Source organism: Microtus oregoni, unplaced genomic scaffold (assembly GCF_018167655.1).
Source record: "Microtus oregoni isolate MIOR12 unplaced genomic scaffold, Mior012 000024F_ref0000369, whole genome shotgun sequence".
Lineage (NCBI taxonomy): Eukaryota > Metazoa > Chordata > Mammalia > Rodentia > Cricetidae > Microtus > Microtus oregoni.
In genome coordinates, this window is record NW_024543083.1 from 16,479,877 (window position 1) to 16,503,568 (window position 23,692).

The window sequence follows — 23,692 nt, forward strand, 5'->3', positions numbered from 1 at the left end:
AACAGGGGACAAAAATCTCTGGCCAGAAGCCAGACAGGCTATATAGCTCTTAAAGCTCTGTCCTCAGTGACCTTCAGTGTCCTACCTCCACTGGTCATTTCGCTTACGCTGAAGTCCCGTGACGTCCCAAGGGGAAAACATTCAAACACGAGCCTGTTGGGGGGGACATTTGACATTCAAACCAAACAGACAGAGCGTATAGTGACTCACTGTCACTGTCCGTGCAGACCAGTGTACTCATCTGTGGCAGGGTGGCCACTGTTGCTTTCTGGGCTGTGTTTGAGACCTCCATTCTCTATTTATTCATCAGGAACTCCACACCATTCCTCACTGAGGCAAGCATCTAAGGATGAAGATTGAAGTCACTGATGTAATTTATAAAATGAGGTCTTTTATTTCTGTTTATTTTATCCTCTCCACTGCTCTGTTTTTAAACAGTCTCCATGTATTTGATTTATGTTGTTTCTTTCCTGTGTCATCTGCTTGATCGTGCTCGATACTAAATGAATGTTTTTATCACTTTGTCATTGTAGATAAAGAACTGCAATTTGTGGGCCTAGAAACAGAATCATCTGTGATTTGCAGTGGAGCCGCCATTTGGTCCCATCATAAGCTTACTGGTCCAACTCCAGTCCTCAAAGCTGAGCGTTTCTGAGATGATCTTTTTTTTTTTTTTTTTTTTTTTTTTTTTTTTTTTTTTTTTTTTAAGATTTATTTATTTAGTATATAATATTCTGTCTGTGTATGCCTGCAGGCCAGAAGAGGACCCCAGACCTCATTACAGATGGTTGTGAGCCACCATGTGGTTGCTGGGAATTGAACTCAGGACCTTTGGAAGAGCAGGCAATGCTCTTAACCGCTGAGCCATCTCTCCAGCCCCTGAGATGATCTTTTAAGAGATGTTGTAACTTGCAGTGGGAGGGTGCGTTTGAATATTTAACAGTTTTAATTAGAACCTACAGAAGAATTCTAAAACTTATTTTTACATTTAAACTGAGAGAAAGCATCATGTGAAAGTTTGCAAATTCTATGAAACAGTTCTTTCATGATAATCAATATTTTCTAATCATTTGTATAAACAAGCAAATAAACCAAATGATTATTAAAAAACCAAAACCCTTCAGATATGATAGCTTACCACAGAAATCCAGATGTGTGGCTGTACTGAGAGGGTGAACACCTATTTGCGGACACGGGGACAGTGAACCTCAGCAGAGCAGCTGTCTGGGCACGTGCTCTGCTGGTGGGAGCCCACTTCAGGAGCTCGGTGAGTGGCTGTTCTTCATCTTCTCGTGTGTGCTTCCGTCTGAATGGCGAGGTTCTGTTAGGATCTAAGAGTTAGGTGATGGGGTTCCTCTGAATGTTGAACATAAGCATGCCAGTTTTAGTGAAAGCGCTGGAAACATTGGGTGTTCAGAGCAGAGGAAATAGTTGAGATCTTTGATTTCTGTTCAGGCAAACAGTAGAATGGGGAAGAGGTAAGCATGAGCTCCACAGAACTAGGATGGGAGTGACTAGGATGGGAGTGACCCTGGGTGATCTATATCTCTGCATACATCAAGTCAGAACAGCCTTGTGAGCCAGCTGACCACTATGAAAGTTAGTCCCCTGCCTACCCACAGTGACTAGGAGATGTGACAAAGCAAAGTTTTCTCTATTTTGTCTCAGCTGGAGCCGTCTTTGGTTGAACCTGAAAATGACCCCACATGCACCTTTTCTACCCCCATCATGAAAAGTCTGGTGGGAAAAACTAAACCCCATTCAGGAACTCAGGATCAAAATGTTCCAGCTCAAGACTGTTCCCTACTTTCTCTAGTATCAGGTTAAGTGTATCTAGTTTTATGTGGAGGTCTTTGATCCATTTGGAGTTGAGTTTTGTGCGGGGTGATAAATATGGATCTATTTGAATTCTTCTGCATGTAGACCTCCAGTTTGACCAACACCATTTGTTGAAGATGCTGTCTTTTTTCCAGTGTATATTTTTGGATAAGGGTTTGTCTATCTTGAACTCATTGGCACAGGAGATGACTTTCTGAACAGAATACCAATAGCACAGGCACTAAGATCAACAACTGATAAATGGAACATCATGAAACTGAAAAGCTTTTGTAAGGCAAAGAACACTGTCAGTCAGGCAAAGTGGCAGCCTACAGAATGGGAAAAGATTTTTACCAACTCCACATGCAATAGCAGACTAGTATCCAAAAAGTATAAGGAACTCCAGAAACTAGATATCAGAAAACTAAATAATCCAACTTTTTAAAGGGGGTACTGATCTAAACAGAGAATTTTCGGTAGAGGAATCTCAAATGACTGGGAAACACTTAAAGAAATAGTCAACAATCTTAAACATCAGGGAAAGGCAAATCAAAACTACTTTGAGATTCCATCTTATATCTGTCAGAATGGCTGAGCTCAATAACACAAATGACAGTTCATACTGGCAAAGATGTGGAGAAAGGGATCTCTCCTCTGCTGCAGATAGGAGTGCAAACTTGTGTGCAAGGGGAACACTCCTCTGCTGCAGATAGGAGTGGGACTCCTGACTGTGAGAAGGAGTGGATCTCTGGCTCTTTTCCCTGTTCTTGGGACTCTTTTCATCCTGTTGGGTTGCCATGTCCAATTTCAATATGAAAGTTTTTGTTTATCATAGTATATTTTATTCTGTCGTGTTTGGTTGTTCTCTTCTAATGAGAGGCAGAAAGGGAGTTGATCTCAAACTGGATAGAAACTGGAAGAAGCAGAGAAAGGGAAAACTATAATCAGGATGTAGTATATAAGAATCTATTTTCAATAAAAATAAAAAATTTAAAAGTAATAATAATAAAAGAAAAAGAAATGTCCCGGCTAACTGCATGTTTCTGGCTTCTATTAAACTGCTTGCTTGCTTTATTCCCCCTGCAATTGCCAACCAGAACATAGTTTTTCTGTTCTTTGCCTTTAAAAGCTCCCTGTAAAAAAATTGTTATTGCTGCTTTGTGAGAAGTGTTTCTCTCCAGGCAGTTGCCAGCAGGCTTAGTACACACTCAATTCAGACTTTGGTCGACTGAATGGTCTCTGTAGTTCTTCCTGTGGCAGGAGATGGGCTCATCCTTCCTAACAGTTCAAAGGAAAGAGTCCCAGGCCTGGAGAAAGACCTCAGTAGTCTGGAAGTGCTAGGGAAGGAGGCATACTGGAGCACCTTGCTGGGGTGGCAGCTTAGAAGATGGGACTGTCACCCAGTATAGGCTGAACCAACTTGAGTTCTTCTGATAGCAGATCATGGCTTTAGAGGTCAGAATCAACAGCAATTCTCATAGGGCATTCGTGTGCACTTAGCATGCACTTCTGTAAAGAAATAGAACCGAAGAGTGGAGCTCCCAGGTCTGGGTTTAAAAACGAAACCTGTACTCAGCAGCCATCTGCTAAGGAGCAGGCCACTGCTTCCTTTGGGACAAAACAGGAAACCCTTTCTTGTGGCCATATCTGACACTTCTGACGTGCAATGAGCAGGAATGCCAATCTATCATTACTTTAAAAAAAGAAGCACGCTATTAACTCTGCCTTAAAGGCCTGTAGTTAAGTGAGCTGGGTTGTAATTCTGTCTCCTTTGTGGTCAAAGTCCTGGTGACCGTCATCCCAGGCTTCCTGTCCAGGGTTCTGTGTGCACTGGTTGTTTTCCTTGCCCCAGTGCTAGATCAGTAGGGTTAGAAATTCACATTTCAGTTTGTGAATTAACTGAGATTGATTTTGTGTGATAGCTAATTTGTTTTATCATCCTAGTTGGATTAAGAAATGCCTGGGACATTAGTCAGACCTCTCGGTGTGTCTGTGAAGGGGTTTCCAAACACAGGTCTGAAGAACTCTGAGCTAATCCATTGATTAATCCTCTCACGGGTTCGTATGATGATATTATTGGGAGGTGGAGAAAGGCAGGAAGTGGGGCCTTACTGTAGAGAGGTGGGGGCACCCTTAGATGTCTTACCCTGACACCTTCCAGTGTTGCCAGCCTTTTGTAAATACTGCCTGCCAAGAAGTGGTGAACAGCTTCTTCCACACTCCCACGACCACGATGCTCTGCAGGAGCCCACATCTTTCCGCTACACTGCTGGTGGTGTTGGTGGTAGTGTTATAGGGACACAGAGGACACTGGCTTCTCATGTGCTTTTAAAACATACCATCTTTGGCTGTATGGTGAAAGTTATTACTTAATTGGTGAGACATTTGTCTTTCCAATACTTGCTTTTTGTCTCTACTCAAAACTCTAGCTAATGTCCCAGGACATGCTCCATACGCTTTCACCCATCAGCCTGTCCAGCACAGCTGCCTCTGACCACGTGTGGCTCTCGTGCTTGATTAGGAAAGGTGAGATATACGTGATGCCCCTCCTATCACACAAACCACACTGAAGGACATACGCATTTACTTGCAGCCAGTGGGTACCATGCGGGCAATTCCCCATTACAGAAGGACAGCGCTACTCAGCTATTTCAGAGCTAATGTAGAATTCCTGAGAAAGTAGCCTTGCCAAGGGTTATAATGAAATATCTAGGATATACAGGGTTATAAAAAAAAGCCTTTTTTAAAAAAAAAATTAAGGTTTTCCATGATTCATCTGTCTTTTCTTACATGAAAATACTTGGTATATAAGTATTTGCATCAGATATATATCTATACATATGTTTATGTATAGATATATTCATATATATATAATCTTTCTTTGAGAAATGTAAAGTATTGGAGAGAATTACATCAGAAACTAAGTTGAAACTGAATTGTGTCGTAATCCTTCAGCATCTTGTTTTTCTAATAATTCTTATCTTGGGTTTATCTAAGAACACAGACATGGTCATTTCCCTCTGGTGAGATTTAGGAAATACATGGGTTGTAATTGTGAGTTATGTCATAGTATTTTTAAAAATCTTTCATGCTGCTTGTTTATAGCAGATTTGTGTTTAAGACCATCTTAACAGCTACAGGGGCCACTGCACAGGAGCCTTCCAGGTGTGTGCGGGGAAGGGGAGAGTAGACTTAGCTTAAGTGAGGGTTTCGAATTAGGGAATGGGGGGGAGGATTGAGAATATGAGTGTGTGGGTGTGTATCACTAAGAAAACGGCAAGGATGAGAACAATTGTGGCCAAACCAACCTAACAGGATTCTTGCTGAGGTTAAGGCAAGTGAGCAGACTCACCTTGGAGCTGTAGAGGTAGCTAAGCTATGCTAGGTGTGCAGGTGTGGGGAGGTAAACATTCACAGGTGGGCTCTGGAGAAAGGTCAGGAGACTTGTGAGAATCTTTGTCAGAGGGCTTTTCCACCTCGGTGAAAATATGACTTCTAGTCAAGGAATGTCCTCAAGGTCATTGTGGAAAAGGTGTCGCGGTGAAAAGCTGGGTTCTAAGAAATAGGCTTGTCCAAGTAGACTGAAGGCCAGTGCCTTCCAGGTGAGCGGGCCGTGTTTGTTGTGACACTGACTGTTGTCAGACACATCTTTGCCACCGTCCTCATATTTTTCTCCGTAAGATAGTTTCCCTCCAAGGCTCTGTAAGATCCCCAAATCCCAAGAAAATGTTTCTCTTTACTAATATATGAAAATTATGCACACACACCTTATTTTCTCAGTTGCCAAAATATGTGTAAGCAACACTGCCTTAGGCGTGTATTTTAACTAAGATGGAGGCTACAGCTTTCCTGTATGAACATATATGTAATATATTTTATACAGTGTTTTGTGCTCTCTAAACCTGGGAAATTCTACAACCTAGGAGTGCATAGCCACAACAAATGCAAAAGACAGAGCCACCTCACTGGGCTCCCCCAGGGTTCATCCACTTCCTCAGCTTGTCTTAGCTCATATTAGCACATGAAGTCTATGCAGCAATCCTGTGGGACCAGGGCACAGTGCAGAAGCCAAGGTACAGTGTGTCGCCCTCAAAGTCATCATCAAAGATCTAGATGAACATATCCCTCACAAGTCCTCTCGCATCCTGTTAGGACCTTGACCTCGATTCTGCCAACCTGTGAAGCCCCAACTCTGCCTTCTGTCCTTTGATCCTGGCCCTAGAGCTTTGAGTAGTGTTGTGGTGGTTTGAAGGAAAATGTCCCCCAAAGGGAGTAGCACTATTATGAGGTGTGGCCTTGATGGAGTACATGTGGCCTTGGAGGAGGAAGTGTGTCATTGTGGGGGTGGGCTCTGAGGTCTCCTATGCTAAAGCCACATCAGTGTGACAAGCACTTCCTGTTGCCTGTGGATCAAGATCTCTCAGTTTCTTCTCCAGCACCATGTCCGCCTGCATGCTGCCTTGCATTTGTCCATGACAATAATGGACTAAACCTCTGAACTATATGCAAGCCACTACAATTAAATGTTTTCCTTTATAAGAGTTGCCGTGGTCATGGTGTCTCTTCACAACACTAGAAACCCTAAGATGGGGGTCATGTGACTTTTTTATGTTGGGAATTGGTCTGGGACCTTTACTCTATTCCTCATTTAACGGTAGCACACTCTTTCTCTCTGACGGACTATACCCTTCTCATTTAGTTGTGCCCTTACCTGTTTGTAAAAAGCTTGCCTCACACTTTGGAATTTCCTTTATATGCAGCAATGTGATTCTCATGCAGTCTCTGTTCTCCCTTTATTTTGGCTGGGTCCTGAGATAGCCCTGACCCACAAGCAAATGGCCAGGATAGCATTCTTTCTAAGTATGGGAAGGTTTGACAGTAGAGAGGTCTTGTAACTGTTCCTTATCATGTTTTGCGTTTTCCTTCTTAATTTTAATTGGATCTAAGACTTTGTCATATAGTAGTGTCAAAATTTCCCAAATATTTTCTTGTGCTAGGCTATTTCTTTTGGGCCACCAACCAGTGTCCAAACCATGACACAGAGACATCATTGGCTTTGAATGCTCAGCCTAGCTTAGACATGTTTCTACCCAAGTCTTTTAACTTAAATTAACCTGTTTCTCTTTATCTACGCTTTGTCCTGGAGCTTATTACTTTCTTACGTCTGTATATCTTACTCCACTGCTTCTCTGTGTCTGCTGACTGGCGTTTGCCTGGCTTCTTGCTCCAGGCATGTCCCTCATTCTCTCTTCCTTCTTCTCTCTTCTCTTTTTCTAGATTTCTCCTATTGTTTCTTCTCTCTGCCCACCAGCCCCACCTACCCTTCTCTCTGTCTAGCTTTTGATTTTCAGCTTTTTATTAGAGCAATCGGGTGTCTTAGGCAGGCAAAGTGAAGCAAATACCACACTTCTTTTCACAGTTAAGCAAATGCAGCATAAAGAAAAACAACACAGCTTTTCACAACTAAAGTAATATTCTGCAGCATAAACGCATGTAACATATCTTTGCCTAGTTAAAATAATATTCCACAACATTTTCTATCATGGGAATCTTTTCATTAGTATCATTAAGATTTTGTGCAAGTTTTTTTCCCTGCTCTCCCCTTCTGTGATGGTTTGAATGAGAATGACCCCCATGGACTCAAGAATTTGCATATTTGATCCCAAGTTGGTGAAACTCTTTGGGAAGGATTAGGAGGTGTGGCCTGTCTTAGGGTTTCTATTGCTGTGAAGAGACACCATGACCACGATATGGTAAATGCATCATTTGAGAGCTGTTTTGCTGTTGCCACCTTTTAAAACAACTACTTCCTAGTCCTTTCTGAAATAGCAGATCAATGCTGTAATCATTCTCAATGTGACAGCCATTCATATGATGGGATGACCACTTGAAGACGAAATAAACCACAGAGAACAAAGGTGGCAAGTAGCTGTAGGCCTGGAGGTGGCTTCCAGAAGGGAGGTACCCACAAATAGCTGGAGGAGAACTGAAGAGCCTCTGCCCTCCCTCCGTAGTGAGCAATCAGGACTTACATACACATTGGGGACCGTTCACACTGGCTCCCAGATACATCCTTCCTTCGAGACTATAAAATATCTGTGGATTCTGTTCTCCAAATTAATAACATTTAATATTTATAAAGACACCAGGAAGATTGTTTTTTCTATTGTGAAATGAACCCAAGAGAAACAGTTCCATAAACAGTAGTCACTTTGGGGCCATGAATATTTAATAGACCATTTCATGGTCAAAAAATCAAAGATACTTGAAATCAGCATTGGCTCCTGATATCAGTTCATACCAGCAGATGAAATGGCAGAACACTCTATTCAGAAGTCTGCTGGTGATTAAGGGGAGCAATTTATGAGCTAGCCCATAATCTAATACCACGATTTTATGAGGCATAGTTCTGGCCTCGTGTCAAGTTTGAGGTAGCAGTGGGTTTCATAGATACTGTTGCTAAGTGTGTCAGGAGAAAACTGAGAACTCTCATTCAAAAATAGCAATGAGATTGTTCACTGTTCCCCCCAACACAGCATCTAACCTAACAAGGGAACCAAGCTGAGGGATGATCCATGTGAGGTGGGAGAGAGCAGGGTTCGTGCTCACTGGAAGAGACCTTGTGCATCTTCAGGGTGGACAGAGTGTGCTGGAACTGCCCTCACATCTCCGTGCAAGTCAGCTGCACATAAGGACGCTAGTGTGCAAGCAGAGAAAGAGCCACTGATAAGTAGTTTCCTGTGGGACCAGTAGGCAGCACTTAGGTTAACCTTGGTTTCTCAATAGTGTACAGCTCAGAAATCTCAAGCAAGAATTTCCTAAAACAGAATTGTCTGGTCGGATGATGGTGGCGCACACCTTTAATCCCAGCACTCGGGAGGCAGAGGCAGGTGGATCTCTGTGAGTTCGAGACGAGCTTGGTCTACAGAGCTAGTTCCAGGACAGGCTCCAAAGCCACAGAGAAACCCTGTCTCAAAAAACCAAAAAAAAAAAAAAAAATTGTCTGAACACCAGAGCACGAGGTGTAGACAAGCTTTGCAGTTGTAGGTGTGGTCAGACAGGGCCCAAGTGCATGAATTACCTGTGATGAGATCGTTGTGTCTGTGGCCTGTGTGCTTAGTGACCTTCAAACATGTAAGATACATGTGTGATGGAGTGCAGAATTGTGTGTCAGTCTCCATATGTAGTCTCAAGAGTCTACATACACTCCCAAGAGTTTCCATATATATTCTTCAGTAGTCTCCATCTACATCCAGCGGTCTCCATATACATCCAACGGTCTCCATATGCATCCAACAGTCTCCATATACATCCAACGGTCTCCATATACATCCAACGGTCTCCATCTACATCCAACAGTCTCCATATACATCCAACGGTCTCCATATGCATCCAACAGTCTCCATATACATCCAACGGTCTCCATATGCATCCAACAGTCTCCATATACATCCAACGGTCTCCATATGCATCCAACGGTCTCCATATACATCCAACGGTCTCCATATACATCCAACAGTCTCCATATACATCCAACGGTCTCCATATGCATCCAACGGTCTCCATCTATATACAACGGTCTCCGTATACATTCAGCAGTCTCCATATACATTCTTCAACAGTCTCCATATTCTCCATCCATTCTTTGGGAGTCAGTCCTGCACGGTCAGCCCTCCCTCGTGTTAGTAACAATGCCTCTACTGGGTGTTCTCCCACCAGTAGATTTTTCCCCTGTCCCTGTGTAGGGCTTTGCTGCTCCTGAGATATTTTTGTGTTCCTGATTGATGGGTTGTTCACACTAGCTCCTGCAACTCTTGTTCTAAACGTGTAAATGTCTATTCCTGTTCAGTAGGACAACACTCGCATTCTGAAGACAGACAGCTAGAGGCTGAGGCAAGATGATCTCAAATTTAAAGCCATCCTGGTATCAACTCTATAGGAAGCCCCATCTCAAGAAAAACAATTAAGTAAATAAATAAGTCTAGTTCATATGCTTTTATTCCAGGGCCATGGGAGATTAAATTTTGCACTAATAAAGATGCAGCTGTATCCCTAAAAACACAGTCTAAATGTCAAAATTCTCATAGCCATATGTATATTTTTTGTAGGATGAGGAAATAAAGATGGAGATTCATATGAATTGTAGTTGAGACTAATATCTAAGTGAAGTAATCACTGAAGGTAAAGTTGAGAATCACTGAAGTAAGTTGTTTAAATACCTTTGGTACTGAAACTATAAAAAATCCTGGTAGAAAATGTCTCTAGTTAAATATGATTGCAATGGTTCTGTTATACTCAAAATTACTGTATTTGAATTTTTCAGCAGAGCCAGATCTTCAGGATCAACCAAAAAGGAAAAGAATTAGAAGGCGCAAATCCAAGAAAAATATTCAAAACCTCAATGATGTTGTTCTAAAGCAAACAGAAGTAGAGACACAGCCAGAGCTTTTGCAAGAGAAAATGCACCCCCAGCTTCCAGATGCCCCCACGATGAGCAAAAATAAAAGAAAGAAGCTGAAAAAGAAGCTGCAGCTTAGGAGGAAGAAAGCGGCCGGCTCCATCACCAAGCCCTGTGGGATCAGTTTCCTGTATCAGCCCGAAAGCGGCAGTGAGGCCGAAGCGGACGGCATCACAGGGGGAGAGACCGAGGAGGACCAGGAGGGCTCCGTCACAGATGCCACCCAGGAAGACATTGAGCTTGCCAACAGCAAGGCCGACAGCATCCTGAGTTTTCTCAGGTCAACACAAGAAATTTATTTTTATGATGGTAAGGGTGTCCCTCCTACCCATGTCTTCCTTTGAATGGTGGCAGCCACCCAGTATTAGGAAAATAACTGAGTGTCGTAAAATGCTTCAGTTGTTACTGTATAAAACACATTAAAGTGTGAGTCTTAGTTATTTTTCACATTGCCCTGATAAGATGTCTGATAAAAGAAACTTAAGGAAGAAGGGGACTTACTGGCCTTTATATGTCATTTTACATATAACGAAGAAAGGCCATCATGGTAGGGAAGTCAGGGCAGGGGAGCTTTAGGCTGCTGATCCTACAGCGACAGTCAGGAAGAAGGGAGCAGTGGATGTTTGTCTTTCTCTCTCTCTCTCTCTCTCTCTCTCCCCCCCTCTCTTTCTCTCGCTCTCTCTGTGTCTGTCTGTCTGTCTGTCTCTGTATCTCTGTCTCTGTCTCTCTGTCTCTCTCTCTCTCTCGTCCAGGATGCCAATCTGAAAGGGTACCTAACCACAGTGGGTGGATCTTCCCATTGTAATTGGCCCTAAGTGATATAACCCACCAAGGACTTGCCTAGAGGGCCATCTCACAGCTGATTCTAGTTGATAATTGGGATCAGCCTTCACAGTATTCCAAGTAAACAGTAAGTTTCAAGTCAAAACCCAGAACGTTTCAATTCTTTCTAATATGAAACTGTATTCGCCCACGGCTCCTACATGTTGTTTCTCCTGTGCACCTTGTGGGAAACAACAGCCAGCACCATGAACTTAGGGTTCCCACTGTGAAGTTGGGCTCCTGCCATGAAGTTTGGGTTCCCACCATGAAGTTGGACTTCTGCCATGAAGTTAGGATCCTGTTAGGAAGTTAGGGTTCCCACCATGAAGTTGGGCTTCTACCATGAAGTTAGGCTCCTGTGTTGAAGTTGGGGTTCCCACCATGAAGTTGGGGTTCCCACATGTGGATTGGGCTTATGAGTTTTGCGTCTCTCAAGTCAGCCTCTGGGATGTGTTGGTGTTGGAGGCTGTGTTTCTCAAAGCAGACCATTTCAGCTGACTGCTTGGACCGGCTGCTCGTTTTTATTAGCTGCAGAGAAGTGAACGAGCCACAGCTTTTCCTAGAGGCACACTGGCTTTTTCCTTTTCATATACAACCTGCTGGCCTGAGTTTTCAGTAAGCACTTTTGAGCAACTGCATATATATATTTATATAGGACCTGAAAAAAATAAATTCTATTCTCCTGGTTGACAATTGCTCATTTTCATACTGTTTGATTAGCAACTGACCTAAGGACCAGAAGGAACTGGTGCCAATCAGCATCCACTGTGATCACATTCAGAACAAGATGCACTGAACGTTTGCTCTCCCAGTTGGATGGCATCACTGGGGCATCTAGGGAAGGGTGTGGGTGTGCTAGGTGTGGGTGTGCTAGATGCCGATGCCAGCCAGCCAGTGAATGTTCTTGAGAGTACCACTGAGAAGTGTGCAGTCATGTGAGAGGTAACTGTGTAATGATCTGTGTGTGAAATACCCCCACACACACAGCAGGTCTGACACTCAGACAGCTGTAATTCGGGAAGACGCCAGGCAGAACAGGAAGTGTTCCTGGAGACGACAGCTGAGCTTTTCAAAGTGATTAAGGCCATATAGGCTCCAGCAGGACTGTCTTAGTGTTTCTGTTGCTGTGGAGAGACACCATGGCCGCGGCAACACCTTTAAAGGAAAACATTTAATTGGAACTGGCTTACAGTTCAGAGGTTCAGTCCATTATTGTCATGGAGTGGAGCATGATATCATGCAGACAGACATGGTGCTGGAGAAGGAGCTGAGAGTTTCTACACCCAGATCTGCAGGCAGCAGGAAGAGAGAGACACAGGGCCTGGCTTGAGCTTCTGAAACCTCAAAGCCCACCTCCAGTGACATACTTCCTCCCCTCTGGTCACACCTATTCCAGCAAGAGCACCTCTCCCTGGTGACCAAGCGTTCAAATCTCTGAGCCTATGTTGGCCATATATATTCAAACAGCCACAAGGACTGACACAGATAGTGTCACATGTAATCACACCATCAATCACAGGAAGCTGAAGTTGGCAAATATGGTCCATACTGCGATGGAATTGTATCCAGCTGTAAGAAGGTTGAAGCTGTGACCCTTCCAGCAAACTGAAACTAAGACCATCACTGATGTTCAGTGAAGCAAGCCAGACTCAGATATACAGATACTGCAATTGTGTTTCCCATATGGAAATCTAAATTTTAATTTACATGTGTGTGTGTGTCCAGGACATGGAAGTAGAAAGGGGACCGTGAGATGGAGGAAGAGATCTAAAGAAAGTGGGGAGGGAGGGACAGCAGAAGGTATGGAAACCATGTAACATGGAAATTGAAGAAGGGACGACTGGTTAGGGACCAAAAAGAGCAGTGATGGCAGCGGGCAGAGGCAGCGGTGGGAAAAGTAAGAACCAGGGTGCATGTGAACATGAAGTGAAATCCATTGCTTAGTGTGCTGACTAAAATAATAAGTAAATGAATAGAAAGTTTAAAAGAGCCAAAGAAAAAAGAACCGATTGTCTTTCCAAGACAGACGCCTAGATCAGTGGACCTTTCAGAGAACAAAGCTGGCCTCTGGGTGGCTTTTCTTGGTTTGTGCTAAACAGCCAGAACCCTTGCTCTGTTGCTGCTGTTTTTAAAGACCCGAAGCTTGCCTTTGAGCTTAGCTTCCTTGTCTGTCTTTCCCTGCTGTTGTCTGTCACTCAGGGCATTGCGTTATGCTCGGAAGCTGTTTAAACAATCAGCTACACACAAGCCGGATTTCCAGTGTCGTGCCAATAGTGGCACACGTTCGTCTTTCTTCCCATAGTCCTATCCCAGTTCTCTCCTGGGAGCTTGTTACGTTTCCCGCATCTCATCGCAAGCGGGAGGTGTATTTGAGGACTCTGAATGAAGTGAAGTTTATCTTGAAACTAAAATTCTGTGGGTCTCCTTTCAGAAACTTCCAAAGACTTCGATCCCACAGTGTGCGTAGAAACAACTGAAGAGCTGCTTCACCTCCTTGAGTCTCGGAGCATGCCCCCCTCAGACGTGCTCATCCTGGACCACCTGAAAACTCTGCTGCTCCTGCAGGACACCGAGAGGCTGCAGAGCGCTCTGAAGATGTTCCCAGAGCACTGTGCAATGCCCCCCGGTAAGTACCACAGCATTCACTCAAGGGTTTCCCCAGAGAGGAGTGTGAAAAGATACAAGACCTAGAACGGAACCTTCAGAGAAAGATTGAAGGATCTTCCAATCTTGCAAGTAGGGGTGTCTGCACTCCACTTCCCTGTACTCAAATTCACTGTGAAGCTTCCTTATGTTATCCCAACACAGAAAAAGACACAGAGAGCGCAAACACCTTGTCTATAGGCAAAAAACAAATAGTATCTCAGAGGGCCTGTGTGAAATAAAGGGGAATTTGCACACACACACACACCAGCACCAGGTCTCCCAGATACTATATACTACGTGGTTTGGAAGTAAAGCATCATATGGAACAAATCAAGGGGAGCCCTGGGATTGGGCCAGAACTGTGGAGGGGTCCCCTCTGTCCAGGCTTAGGGCTGTCTCATGTTCTCTGTAGCTGCAATCTTTAGAGGTAGAACCACACTAAACTCTAGATGTATCTTTTCTGGGACCTGTGGCTCACATGCAACTTGGGGTGATTGTAAAACCTGATGCTCAAGGAAAGTCTGGGCCCCTTGGGAAGGGCCTGGAGGGCTGGCAGGTGTGTAGAGATGAACTCTGTCCCCTCGGCTGAGTTTTGGCTTTCGCGGCACAGCACTGCCATCCTGAAGGCCGAAGACTCCAGCTCCCTGTACGCCACTTAGGATTCCATCTCTTTCCTGGACACGAACTTCCATTTCCTTTCTGCCTCCCTTTGCACTGTGCTGCTGTCGGCTTATTGCTGTACCAGGATAGCATTCCTTAGATTGTTTCGGGTGTTCTCTGGGCCTAAGGGCTAAAACCTATAAAGTAATTAGTATTTATGATTTTATTTATTTAATTTTTTGTTCTGGTTTTGTTTTTGCCTTACAGACCATGCCAGAGTGATCTCCGCCTTCTTTAACTATTGGATCACACATATTCTTCCTGAGAAGGAAACAGTGAATGAAGCAGCGTCTCTTTAAGAAGATCTGACTGCTCTTTAACAAGAAGGTGTTAAATACAAATATGTCACGGACTGAACTTCATTCTTGTACAGAAAGATTTATTTTCTGTGTGAGTCAAACACTGGAGACATTGAAGACATTTCTACCTTATTATTTATTTCTGTGCTTGTATATAGTAGGTAAGGTATTAGATGGGAAATTAAGGTAAAATTGATATATGTATTGAATAACTACATATCACTGGATTTTTTTCTGGTATCCACAATAATTAAAAACAAACATTTTATTAAATAAGCAATATAATTTGAAGTTATCGTATTTGTTATTAAAATCACCCTGTGTCTGAAAACCCTAGTGCCCAGGGAGGTTGCTCGGCATATAGGAAGAGCTGTGCTGTGCTGCCTGAAATCCGAGCCCTGCAACCCAGAGCTGCTGCAGCTGTACGCATCTATACCCCAGCACGCCTATAGCAAGACGGGAGGCAGGGATGGGAGAACTCGCTGGAGGTTCCCCAGCCAGGTCGCCAGAAGCCTGTAGTGCAGCAGCAGAAACACAGAGATCCCGCCTCAACAAGGAGGAAGGCAAGAACCTGTTCCTGAAAATTATTCTCTGTGATCCCCTGTAGCATGTGTGCACCCACACTCACAAACACACACGCACATGCATGCACTCACAATACAATACTTCTTTTTTTTTTTTTTTGGTTTTTCGAGACAGGGTTTCTCTGTGGTTTTTAGAGAATACAATACTTCTTAAATGGTGTGTTTATCACAAGTTTTATATTGGTAAAAAGGTTAAATAGTTTGATTATAGCTGGACTTATTCTCTTCCCTCTGATCGACATTAGAAATAGTATAACGTTTTCCTTGTTTCATCTCTCTTTGTATTATGGGAATACCCACCAGTTTTTAACGCTGAGCTCTAAAAGCGTTAGTCACCTGACCGCACAGGGGCTGAGGAAGACAAGGACTCACAAATCCTAGCTGTATCCATGAAAATATAATAGGAATAAAGTGAAGTTCATCGACTAGTCACTGTGGAGGGTAGTGAGTCCTCCCTGGCACCACTGCTGACCCTTCTCAAGTCCTGGCATCGTAAGTCCGTGCCACCATCCTAGCACAAATGGAATCTTGTGTTGGTTGGGTTTTTTTGTTTGTTTTTCGAGACAGGGTTTCTCTGTGTAGCCCTGACTATCCTGGAACTCACTCTGTAGATCAGGCTGGCCTCGAACTCACAGAGATCCACCTGCCTCTGTCTCCCGAGTGCTGGGATTAAAGGTGTGCGCCATCAGCACCAACCCTTTCTTCCTTTTTTTTTTTTCACTTGGATTTTTAAGTGTGGGCACAGTAAATGACAGACAGCATCGTGTCACACTGTCAGCAGAGTAAATGTGTATTTTCTTGAGTCTTGGGCACATTTGTGGCTTTAGTTTTATGGTGGTTCACAGCTCTCATAGGCTGTCTTCCCAACAGAGTCGAATTTGCGCCATTAGTGTGACCCGTGCTCCCGATGCATTGGTGAGTGGGATGCAGCCATTATCATGACGTTTCTGTCTACAAATGGCAAGTGTTCAATCTTAGAAGATAGATAAGTGTTCTCATTTGAGTAATAAAGGTATTTCTGCCCCTCAGCCATGCCACCCATCATCCACCACACTTCATAAGCAGCCCTCAACTTGCCCGAGCTCTGCTTTCTGTTTTCCTGACAGTTAATTTTCATAGTGAACTTAGATGTGGTCCCTTATCTATCATCATTCTGTTAATCCCATATGGTTTCTATAGCATTGAAAACAAAACCCCAGAGAGGAAAGATTACAGGTGGAAGAAGTTTGCTAAACAAAAATAGCCAGATAACTGTTTCTCTTAAGGCAGATGGACTGCACTGTACCCTTAGAGGGGATGTGTTCAGATTCCCAGCAGATGTCCTTTGAGTGCTTGCCTGATACATGTCTGCGCATTTTGCCCACGAACGCCAGAGGAGAGCATCAGATCTCCTGGAACAGGAGTTACAGATGCTTGTGAGGCACTGTGTGGGTGCTGGGAATGAACTGAGGTCCTTTGGGGGAAAGGGCAGCAATTGCTCCTAAGTACTGAGCTATCTCTCCAACTCTTAACACTCCCCCCACCCAAAAAAACTAAGTTGTAACTCAGATTATGTTGTAAAAGCTAGTTATATGGTCATGTCCTTGATGACAGAAACAAGACAAAACCATTTTCTAATAGTGAATTTGTTAAGTGGTATAGGGAAATTGTGGCAGATATAATGTACATTGAAACGGGAGAGGTTTCTAAGGAGAGCTTGTCTCAGTAGACTATAGCCAGACAAACTGAGGAAACGGGACAGTCTCTCAAAAGAAGTTTGGAGAGCAGAGGTGTTCTTTTCAATTCTATTCATGGCCTTGCTAATGCTACCCATGCCGTTCAACTAAAGGTATTGGGAATGAATACAATGCCATTAAAGAAATGGTTGCTTTAGTTGTATTAAAGGACACAGCTAAATCAAAAGTTTCTATGAGCAATAAAACATGTTGAAGCAGGTGCTGTAGAGAGAGGCTCAGCAGTGTAAGAGCAGTTGCTGATCTTGCAGAGGACCCAGCTCCAGTTCCCCATTTGGTTCACAATTCCAGGGGGTCAGATGCCTTCTTTTGATTTTTGTAGGCACCAGACATGCACATAGTGTATATATATATACATACAAGAAAAACATTATGCACATAAAAAAGAAGTTAAAGTGACAATTTTTGTCCATTTTCAGCATACCTTGTGTAGCTATTGTTGGTTTCCTGGTGACAGATAAAAGAGAGGGACTTATAAAACTAATTGAAGTTGACACAATTTCCACCCATAATTCACATTTAATGAGGTATCATGGCATACTACATCAAGAAATGTATACACAGAATCATTAAAGAATGGGCAACATCATACAAATCATCAAGACTGACATTCATAAGAATCAAAGATTAAGTCATCGCTGATTCCAGAAAAGCCTTAAAGCTGCACTGACTGCCAGTATCATGTAGTTCTCGGGAGTAAGATAGCTAAGTTGAGGCCAGATGTGACTTGAAACATAAAATCTCTAGTCTTTTATGATATCAAAACAAAGTTTGTGCCAGAACTTGACAATGAAAATAGGTTTATAGATTTAGCATTTTTATTGGATTTAATTGTTTGTCTAAATGAATGAAGGATTTGTTGTCAAGATGAAAACCAACTCATGGATCCACTTCAAACCCTGACAGCTTTCAGATGACACTGGGACTATGGCAAGCTCCAGTTAAGGCCACAGTTGTAGAGATTCTGATACACTGGCTACATGCAGTGTTGTGGGAGGAAGATGGAACCTTGGTCTTTTTATTAGATTTTCAAAACATTTCATACAGTCCAAGAAACTGTCAGTATTTAGGTCTACTTGACTCAATTTTCAGCCAACTTGAATATATCCCCTGCCAATTTTCAAACGGATGTCAAGTGTTTCCAAACTGCATAGCACTGCAGCCTGACGTTCAAATTAAAAAAAAAAAAAAATGAGAGAAGGTGCGCTAGAATTCTCTCTGTAGACCAGACTGTCTTGAACTCACAGAGTTTCGTCTGCCTCAGCCTCCCCAGTGTGGGATTAAAGGCATGCTCCACTGTGCTCAACAAGGAGAGATTTTCTGTCTCTATTATAGGTCCCATCCTCCTGGAGACAGGTACCCCCCCCCACTTCAGTCACAGGTTCATCCTCCTGGACACAGGTGCCCCCTATTTCACAGTTGCGCCCTGTTCACGCCATCCCATTTTGACAGCACCTATATGTGAGCAGCTGTTTTCAAGAATGGAACATACTTAGAACATACTTAGAGCAAAATGAGAACAAAATATTTGATGAGACACCAACCTTAAGAACGCAGTGAGAACTGCAGCTACATCTGTCAAACCAGGTGTTGATGCCTTCACTTCTCAGATACAACGGCAAGTATCCCGCTGGTTTTATGCCACCCTCTTTTATATTAAATAAATAAATTAATGAAGGGCCTTTGTACAGAGACGTCAGAAAGGCCTTGCTACACACGGCACAGAGAAAACACATCACTCGGCTGTTAATGCCATCTCTGTGCTCGGGAGAACTTGGCCTTCCTTGTCTTCAGTAGTTTACCAGGAAAGCTGTTGAAAAATACCACCAGGTAGATAAATTCTACAAGAAAAAAAAAAAAGTCTTCCCTCACTCTGAAACAGGAAGATGAAGATATAGGTGGGAAAATGTATTGTGCTTTCATCGGTGTAAGCAGGGCTGTAAGTTTATACACACCGGGTTTTCAGAGTACAGCTGTGTTCAGATTTGGGATCTCTTCTGTGATATTTATATAAAATGGCATCATAGTTTTGATATCCAGTTTTTAAACTCTAAGTCATAATTGTATAGGTAAATTTCTCTTTCTGGTGTAGCAATCTCAGTGACTCCAAAAAAAATCTACTGAAAAGAGATACTTTGATTTGAAAAGTAGTTTAAACCCATCCCCCCCCCCAAAAAAAAGACAACCTTTGTCAAGAAGAAAATGTGGAACGTGGTTAGCACACGGTAGCCAGAAAACCCAGACTTTAACATGTCTGTTTGTTCTGACATTGTTATGTTGGGAGCCCTGCTGGTTAGAGACTGCTGTCTACCATAGCCTGGCAACTCTCTCTGAACTCCAATGTGTAGGACTCTCTGCCCCTCCCCCTGCCCCAGCAGAGACTTCCTGCTCTCCACCTGACCCCCTTTGAAGAATGTCTCTAGGACGGGATGCCTGGCTTGTGACCCTTGACACAGTTCCCTGCAAGAGCTTCCCCCTGCTGCCCATATAGCAATCAGACTTCATGGTAGGAGCTCTGCTGTAGGACCTGATGCCACCCACAGCGCTTTATGACAGGAGCAGCTGTTCTATGCAAACTCGGTGATGCCCCAGCCGCTGTCCCGTCTTTCTCACCTTCCCTCATTCTGTAGGAAAGCTGATCTGTAACACTCCAGCAGTCTCCCGGAAGGCCATTTCTGTAATGCCACAGACAAGGCCCCAATGGCCACTTCTTACTTCTTCTCTGCCTTCATGGCCTGGTGGCCAGCAGACCATGGGGAAAGACAGGACCTGCAGTTGCTGCAGGCTGTCAGGAGAAAGTGATGGCCAGAGCCATCTCAGCTCCCAGCCCTTCTTGGCATCCGGGTTTCCTCTCTGCTTTGGGTTAGATCGTATTGCCACTGACCTCGGGTCCCTTGTGGTCTTGGGAAACTGGATGGATGTTGAGCTTGAACCCTGAACTCATGGAGGGCAGGTAGGCAGCACACAGGTCTCTCAGACTTTTCAAATAGAAGCAGCACGGTTCACAACCAAAGATCGTTGTTTTAAGACACTGGCCTCTGGGGGCTCTGTGGCTATCCAAGGGAAAGACCCAAGCCATGTCTAGGTGAAAGAAAGAGGAGAAGGAAGTCGAGGCACTTCCTTAGTTGAACTCTGCTTCCCCAGGCTCAGACCCAGCCAGCATCACCCACATGGATAGGGGAACTCTAAGCCTTGGTGATCCCAGTTCCCACCATGCTTGTGAGGTCACTCTGCTCGGTATGACCTCCCCTGGGACCAGGGCAAGAGAACAGCAAGCAGCCACATGTCCAGAGGGTGCACATGGAGAACAAGTTGAGCCAAGTTCTTTATCAGCATCATATCATTTAGGAGGTGGTCTCTTGGGAGATGTGAGGTACCAAGGGCCTTCACAAAGAAGCCCAGGAAAGGCAGGAGTTTTCTCAGCGGCTGGGTTAAAATGCAGCCCTGTTTACCAAGGCCACAAGACTGGCCGGGATGCTTCCCACTCACCTCCACCTAACAGCGTGGTATGGCCTCACCTCGGAGCACACCCAGTAGTGTTCTGCCCAAGGTCTTCCTAACAGTGTGGTCTGGCCTCACCACAGAGCATACCCAGTAGTGTTCTGCCCAAGGTCTTCCCAGCACACACTGTTGTTGGCTGGTTTTTCCTCTTTGGCTCTTTGCTCTTGCGGGACCCACCAGCCAGCTCCCAAATAAATCACATGGAGACTTACTCTTTTTTTTTTTTTTTTGGTTTTTTTCGAGACAGGGTTTCTCTGTGGTTTTGGAAGGGACTTACTCTTTCTTATGAATGCCCAACCTTAGCTTTTCTTGCCAGCTTTTCTTAATTTAAATTAGCTACTGCATGTACTGGCTTTGGGGGAGCCTAGGCAGTTTGGATGCTCACCTTACTAGACCTGGATGGAGGTGGGTGGTCCTTGGACTTCCCACAGGTCAGGGAACCCTGATTGCTCTTCGAGCTGATGAGGGAGGGGGACTTGATCGGGGGAGGGGGAGGGAAATGGGAGGCGGTGGCGGAGAGGAGGCAGAAATCCTTAATAAATAAATTTAAAAAAATAATAAAAAATATATATAAAAAAATAAAATAAATTAGCCCATCTATCTTTTGCCTCTGGGCTTTTGTCTTTCTCTGTTTCCATATACCTTTCTTCTTACCTCTCTGCCTACTGAGTAGCTGGGTGGTTGACCCCTGGAGTCCTCCTCCTTTCTCTGCCCCTCAACCTCTCTTCTCAGATTTCTCCTCTTATGTATTCTGTCTGCCAGCCCTGCCTAGCTCTCTCCTGCCGGGCTGCTGGCTGTTCAGCTCTTTATTAGTCCAATCAGGTGTTTTAGACAGGCACAGTAACACAGCGTCACAGATGCAACATAAAAGAATGCAGCACATCTTTGCATCATTAAACAAATGTTTCACAGCATAAACAAATGTAACACATCTTAAATTAATATTCCACAACACATCCCAATCAGGCTTTAAGAAAGATCTTAAAAGCCAGGCGGTGGTGGCGCACGCCTTTAATCCCAGCACTCGGGAGGCAGAGGTAGGTGAATCTCTGTGAGTTCGAGGCCAGCCTGGTCTACAAGAGCTAGTTCCAGGACAACCTCTAAAGCTACAGAGAAACCCTGTCTCAAAAAACCAAAAAAAAAAAAAAGAAAGAAAGAAAGCTCTTAAAGCCTAGTTTTGCTTCCTCATAGCACGTGACTTCCTTTCTGACCCCCATGGGGTCACACTGGATGAAAAGAAGAGGGAATGAGAAGCCTCAACTTCCTCGAAAGCTGTGGGGCCCCTGTGTGCCCAGGCCCTGCTCTCAACAGCTTGGATACGACAGGGCTGGATCTGATGGGTGCCTGGTCCTCTGTTTCCCTCAAGCACTTGCTGTCTCATTGCTGCGATGCCAGGGATGTAGAAAGATGTCACCTGTGCAGAGACCAACCCTCCTGCAGGACGTGAACACAGGGGCAGAGGCATGCCTCTGATGAGGACACTTGTCAAGCATGTTCTGTGTCAGGTCTGGAGATGGTCGCGCATGCTTTATCAGTCCTAGAGGATCAGTTCTGTTGTTTACAGTTGAGAAATGTGAGACCCAGGAGGCTTAGGTTCCACAGGACTCAGTGACTGACCCAGGCCATTGTACACAATTCCTGGGAACTATGACACCGGCTACCCAATAATACTCCTGCAACCAGAATATCAGGTCCACTACTTGCCAAAATAAAAATAAAATAAAATAAAACATGAGAAGGGAGTCTGTAAAAAGATACGGGCTTATGTATAGTCTTGACCAGAACTAGGGAAAGAAAATTTCCCCATTTCTCTCCACCTATAAATTGGAGAAGTACATTATTGCAATTTATAGGGGGAAAAAACCAAATCCAGAAAATATGTGTGTGTGTGTGTGTGTGTGTGTGTGTGTATGTATATGCAGCTTTGATTGTTAACTAAGTTATCAGAGCTGCAGGGTGATGTGCAGTTCACAGGGAGAGGCTCTTTCTCTGAGAACTCCTCTGGCTTCAGCCCATTCTCCCCCTTAGCATGGAATTTTCTAGAGAAAGTTTTGTTTTGTTTTGGCGCCTGCCACACTACTGCTCTGCCATACTTTTCCTCTGGTGCTCATAGCAAAGAAGTCTGGCCCACCACAGAGGCAGAAGTTGTGCCAGGCCCACGCCACATACCAAGCTGCTCTCTTCCCACAGAGCACACTGGTCTGGATCCAGAGCTAGCCCCCGCCCCAATCTCAGCAGGAAGGACCAGCCTCTGCGTACTCCAGAACAAGACTCGACCACTGCCACGTGATACAGTGCACAAATACAGAAAACCTAAGGGGAGCCCCGCTCTGGAAGCACGTAAGCTCCGTAAGCACGGCAGGACAAGAGCCCAGACCTCACAGTGGGGGTGTCCCAGGATCTGAGATAGGTACAGATGGTGACATCCTGAGCCTGGTGTCACCAACCGTCCTCTCTGGTGTCACCTCCCTGTCTACAGTCTGCTAGACAAGGGCACACGCATGACGTTCCAGCAGTGGATTGTGCTACCCACAGCATTCTGCAAGCCTTCGTGGACCCAGTGGGGTTTTTTAGTGCAGCCAGTCTCGAGATGCCTCAGACCCAAATTCATGCAAAACCCAAGCGGCGGTGGGTTCTCTCGCCCTCTTCGCCTACTTGGTTAGCACGGCTGGCAAAGCTAAGGTCCTCACGGTGCTGTCGGGGGCCTCTGGCTCAACCTGACCGTGCTCGGGAGACAGGCTTCCCTCCACAAGTCCAGAGCTGCAGGCGTTTCCCGTGCAAGCATCTGTGTGGCCAATCCTTGCATGTTTCTTAAGGCAACCACCAAGCCGAACAAGCCCCAGGAACTAGAAACTCAACTCCGGCGCCAGGAGGATTTACAGAGAAGGAAGCAGTGGCAGGCAGAGCACATTTGCTCCTGTCTATGACTAAAAGCTGAGGAAAAACACTCTTCTAGGCAGACTATACACCGTATTGAAGCAATATGTTACTTTCTGAGACACGAAAATACAGAGCATTTTTTAAATGGTATTTCTGTCATTGGGGGGAAAAATGTGTTCTTAGCCCAAGGTAAAAGGCACACTTTGTTACAGGAAATATATCACCAGGCCAAAGGAACAGGCCAAGAAGTCCTGAAACCTTTTGAAATGGGATTAACATCTGACACCATTT

At 44.4% G+C, this 23,692-nt stretch overlaps 1 protein-coding gene across 3 annotated transcripts in view; it reads left to right on the forward strand.

The window, feature by feature from the left end:
* Erich1 (glutamate rich 1) overlaps nucleotides 1–14,977 on the forward strand; it is a 53,961-nt gene extending 38,984 nt beyond the window's left edge. For 2 of the 3 annotated variants that reach the window (XM_041673861.1, XM_041673863.1), the window contains exons 4-6: nucleotides 10,142–10,585; nucleotides 13,530–13,724; nucleotides 14,612–14,977. In XM_041673861.1, coding sequence (XP_041529795.1) covers nucleotides 10,142–10,585; nucleotides 13,530–13,724; nucleotides 14,612–14,703 — 731 coding nt within the window. In that variant the 3' untranslated portion in view covers nucleotides 14,704–14,977. The remainder of the gene's footprint in view (nucleotides 1–10,141; nucleotides 10,586–13,529; nucleotides 13,725–14,611) is intronic. The other variant, XM_041673862.1, reaches the window with a different exon arrangement.
* Nucleotides 14,978–23,692: the final 8,715 nt, after the last annotated feature.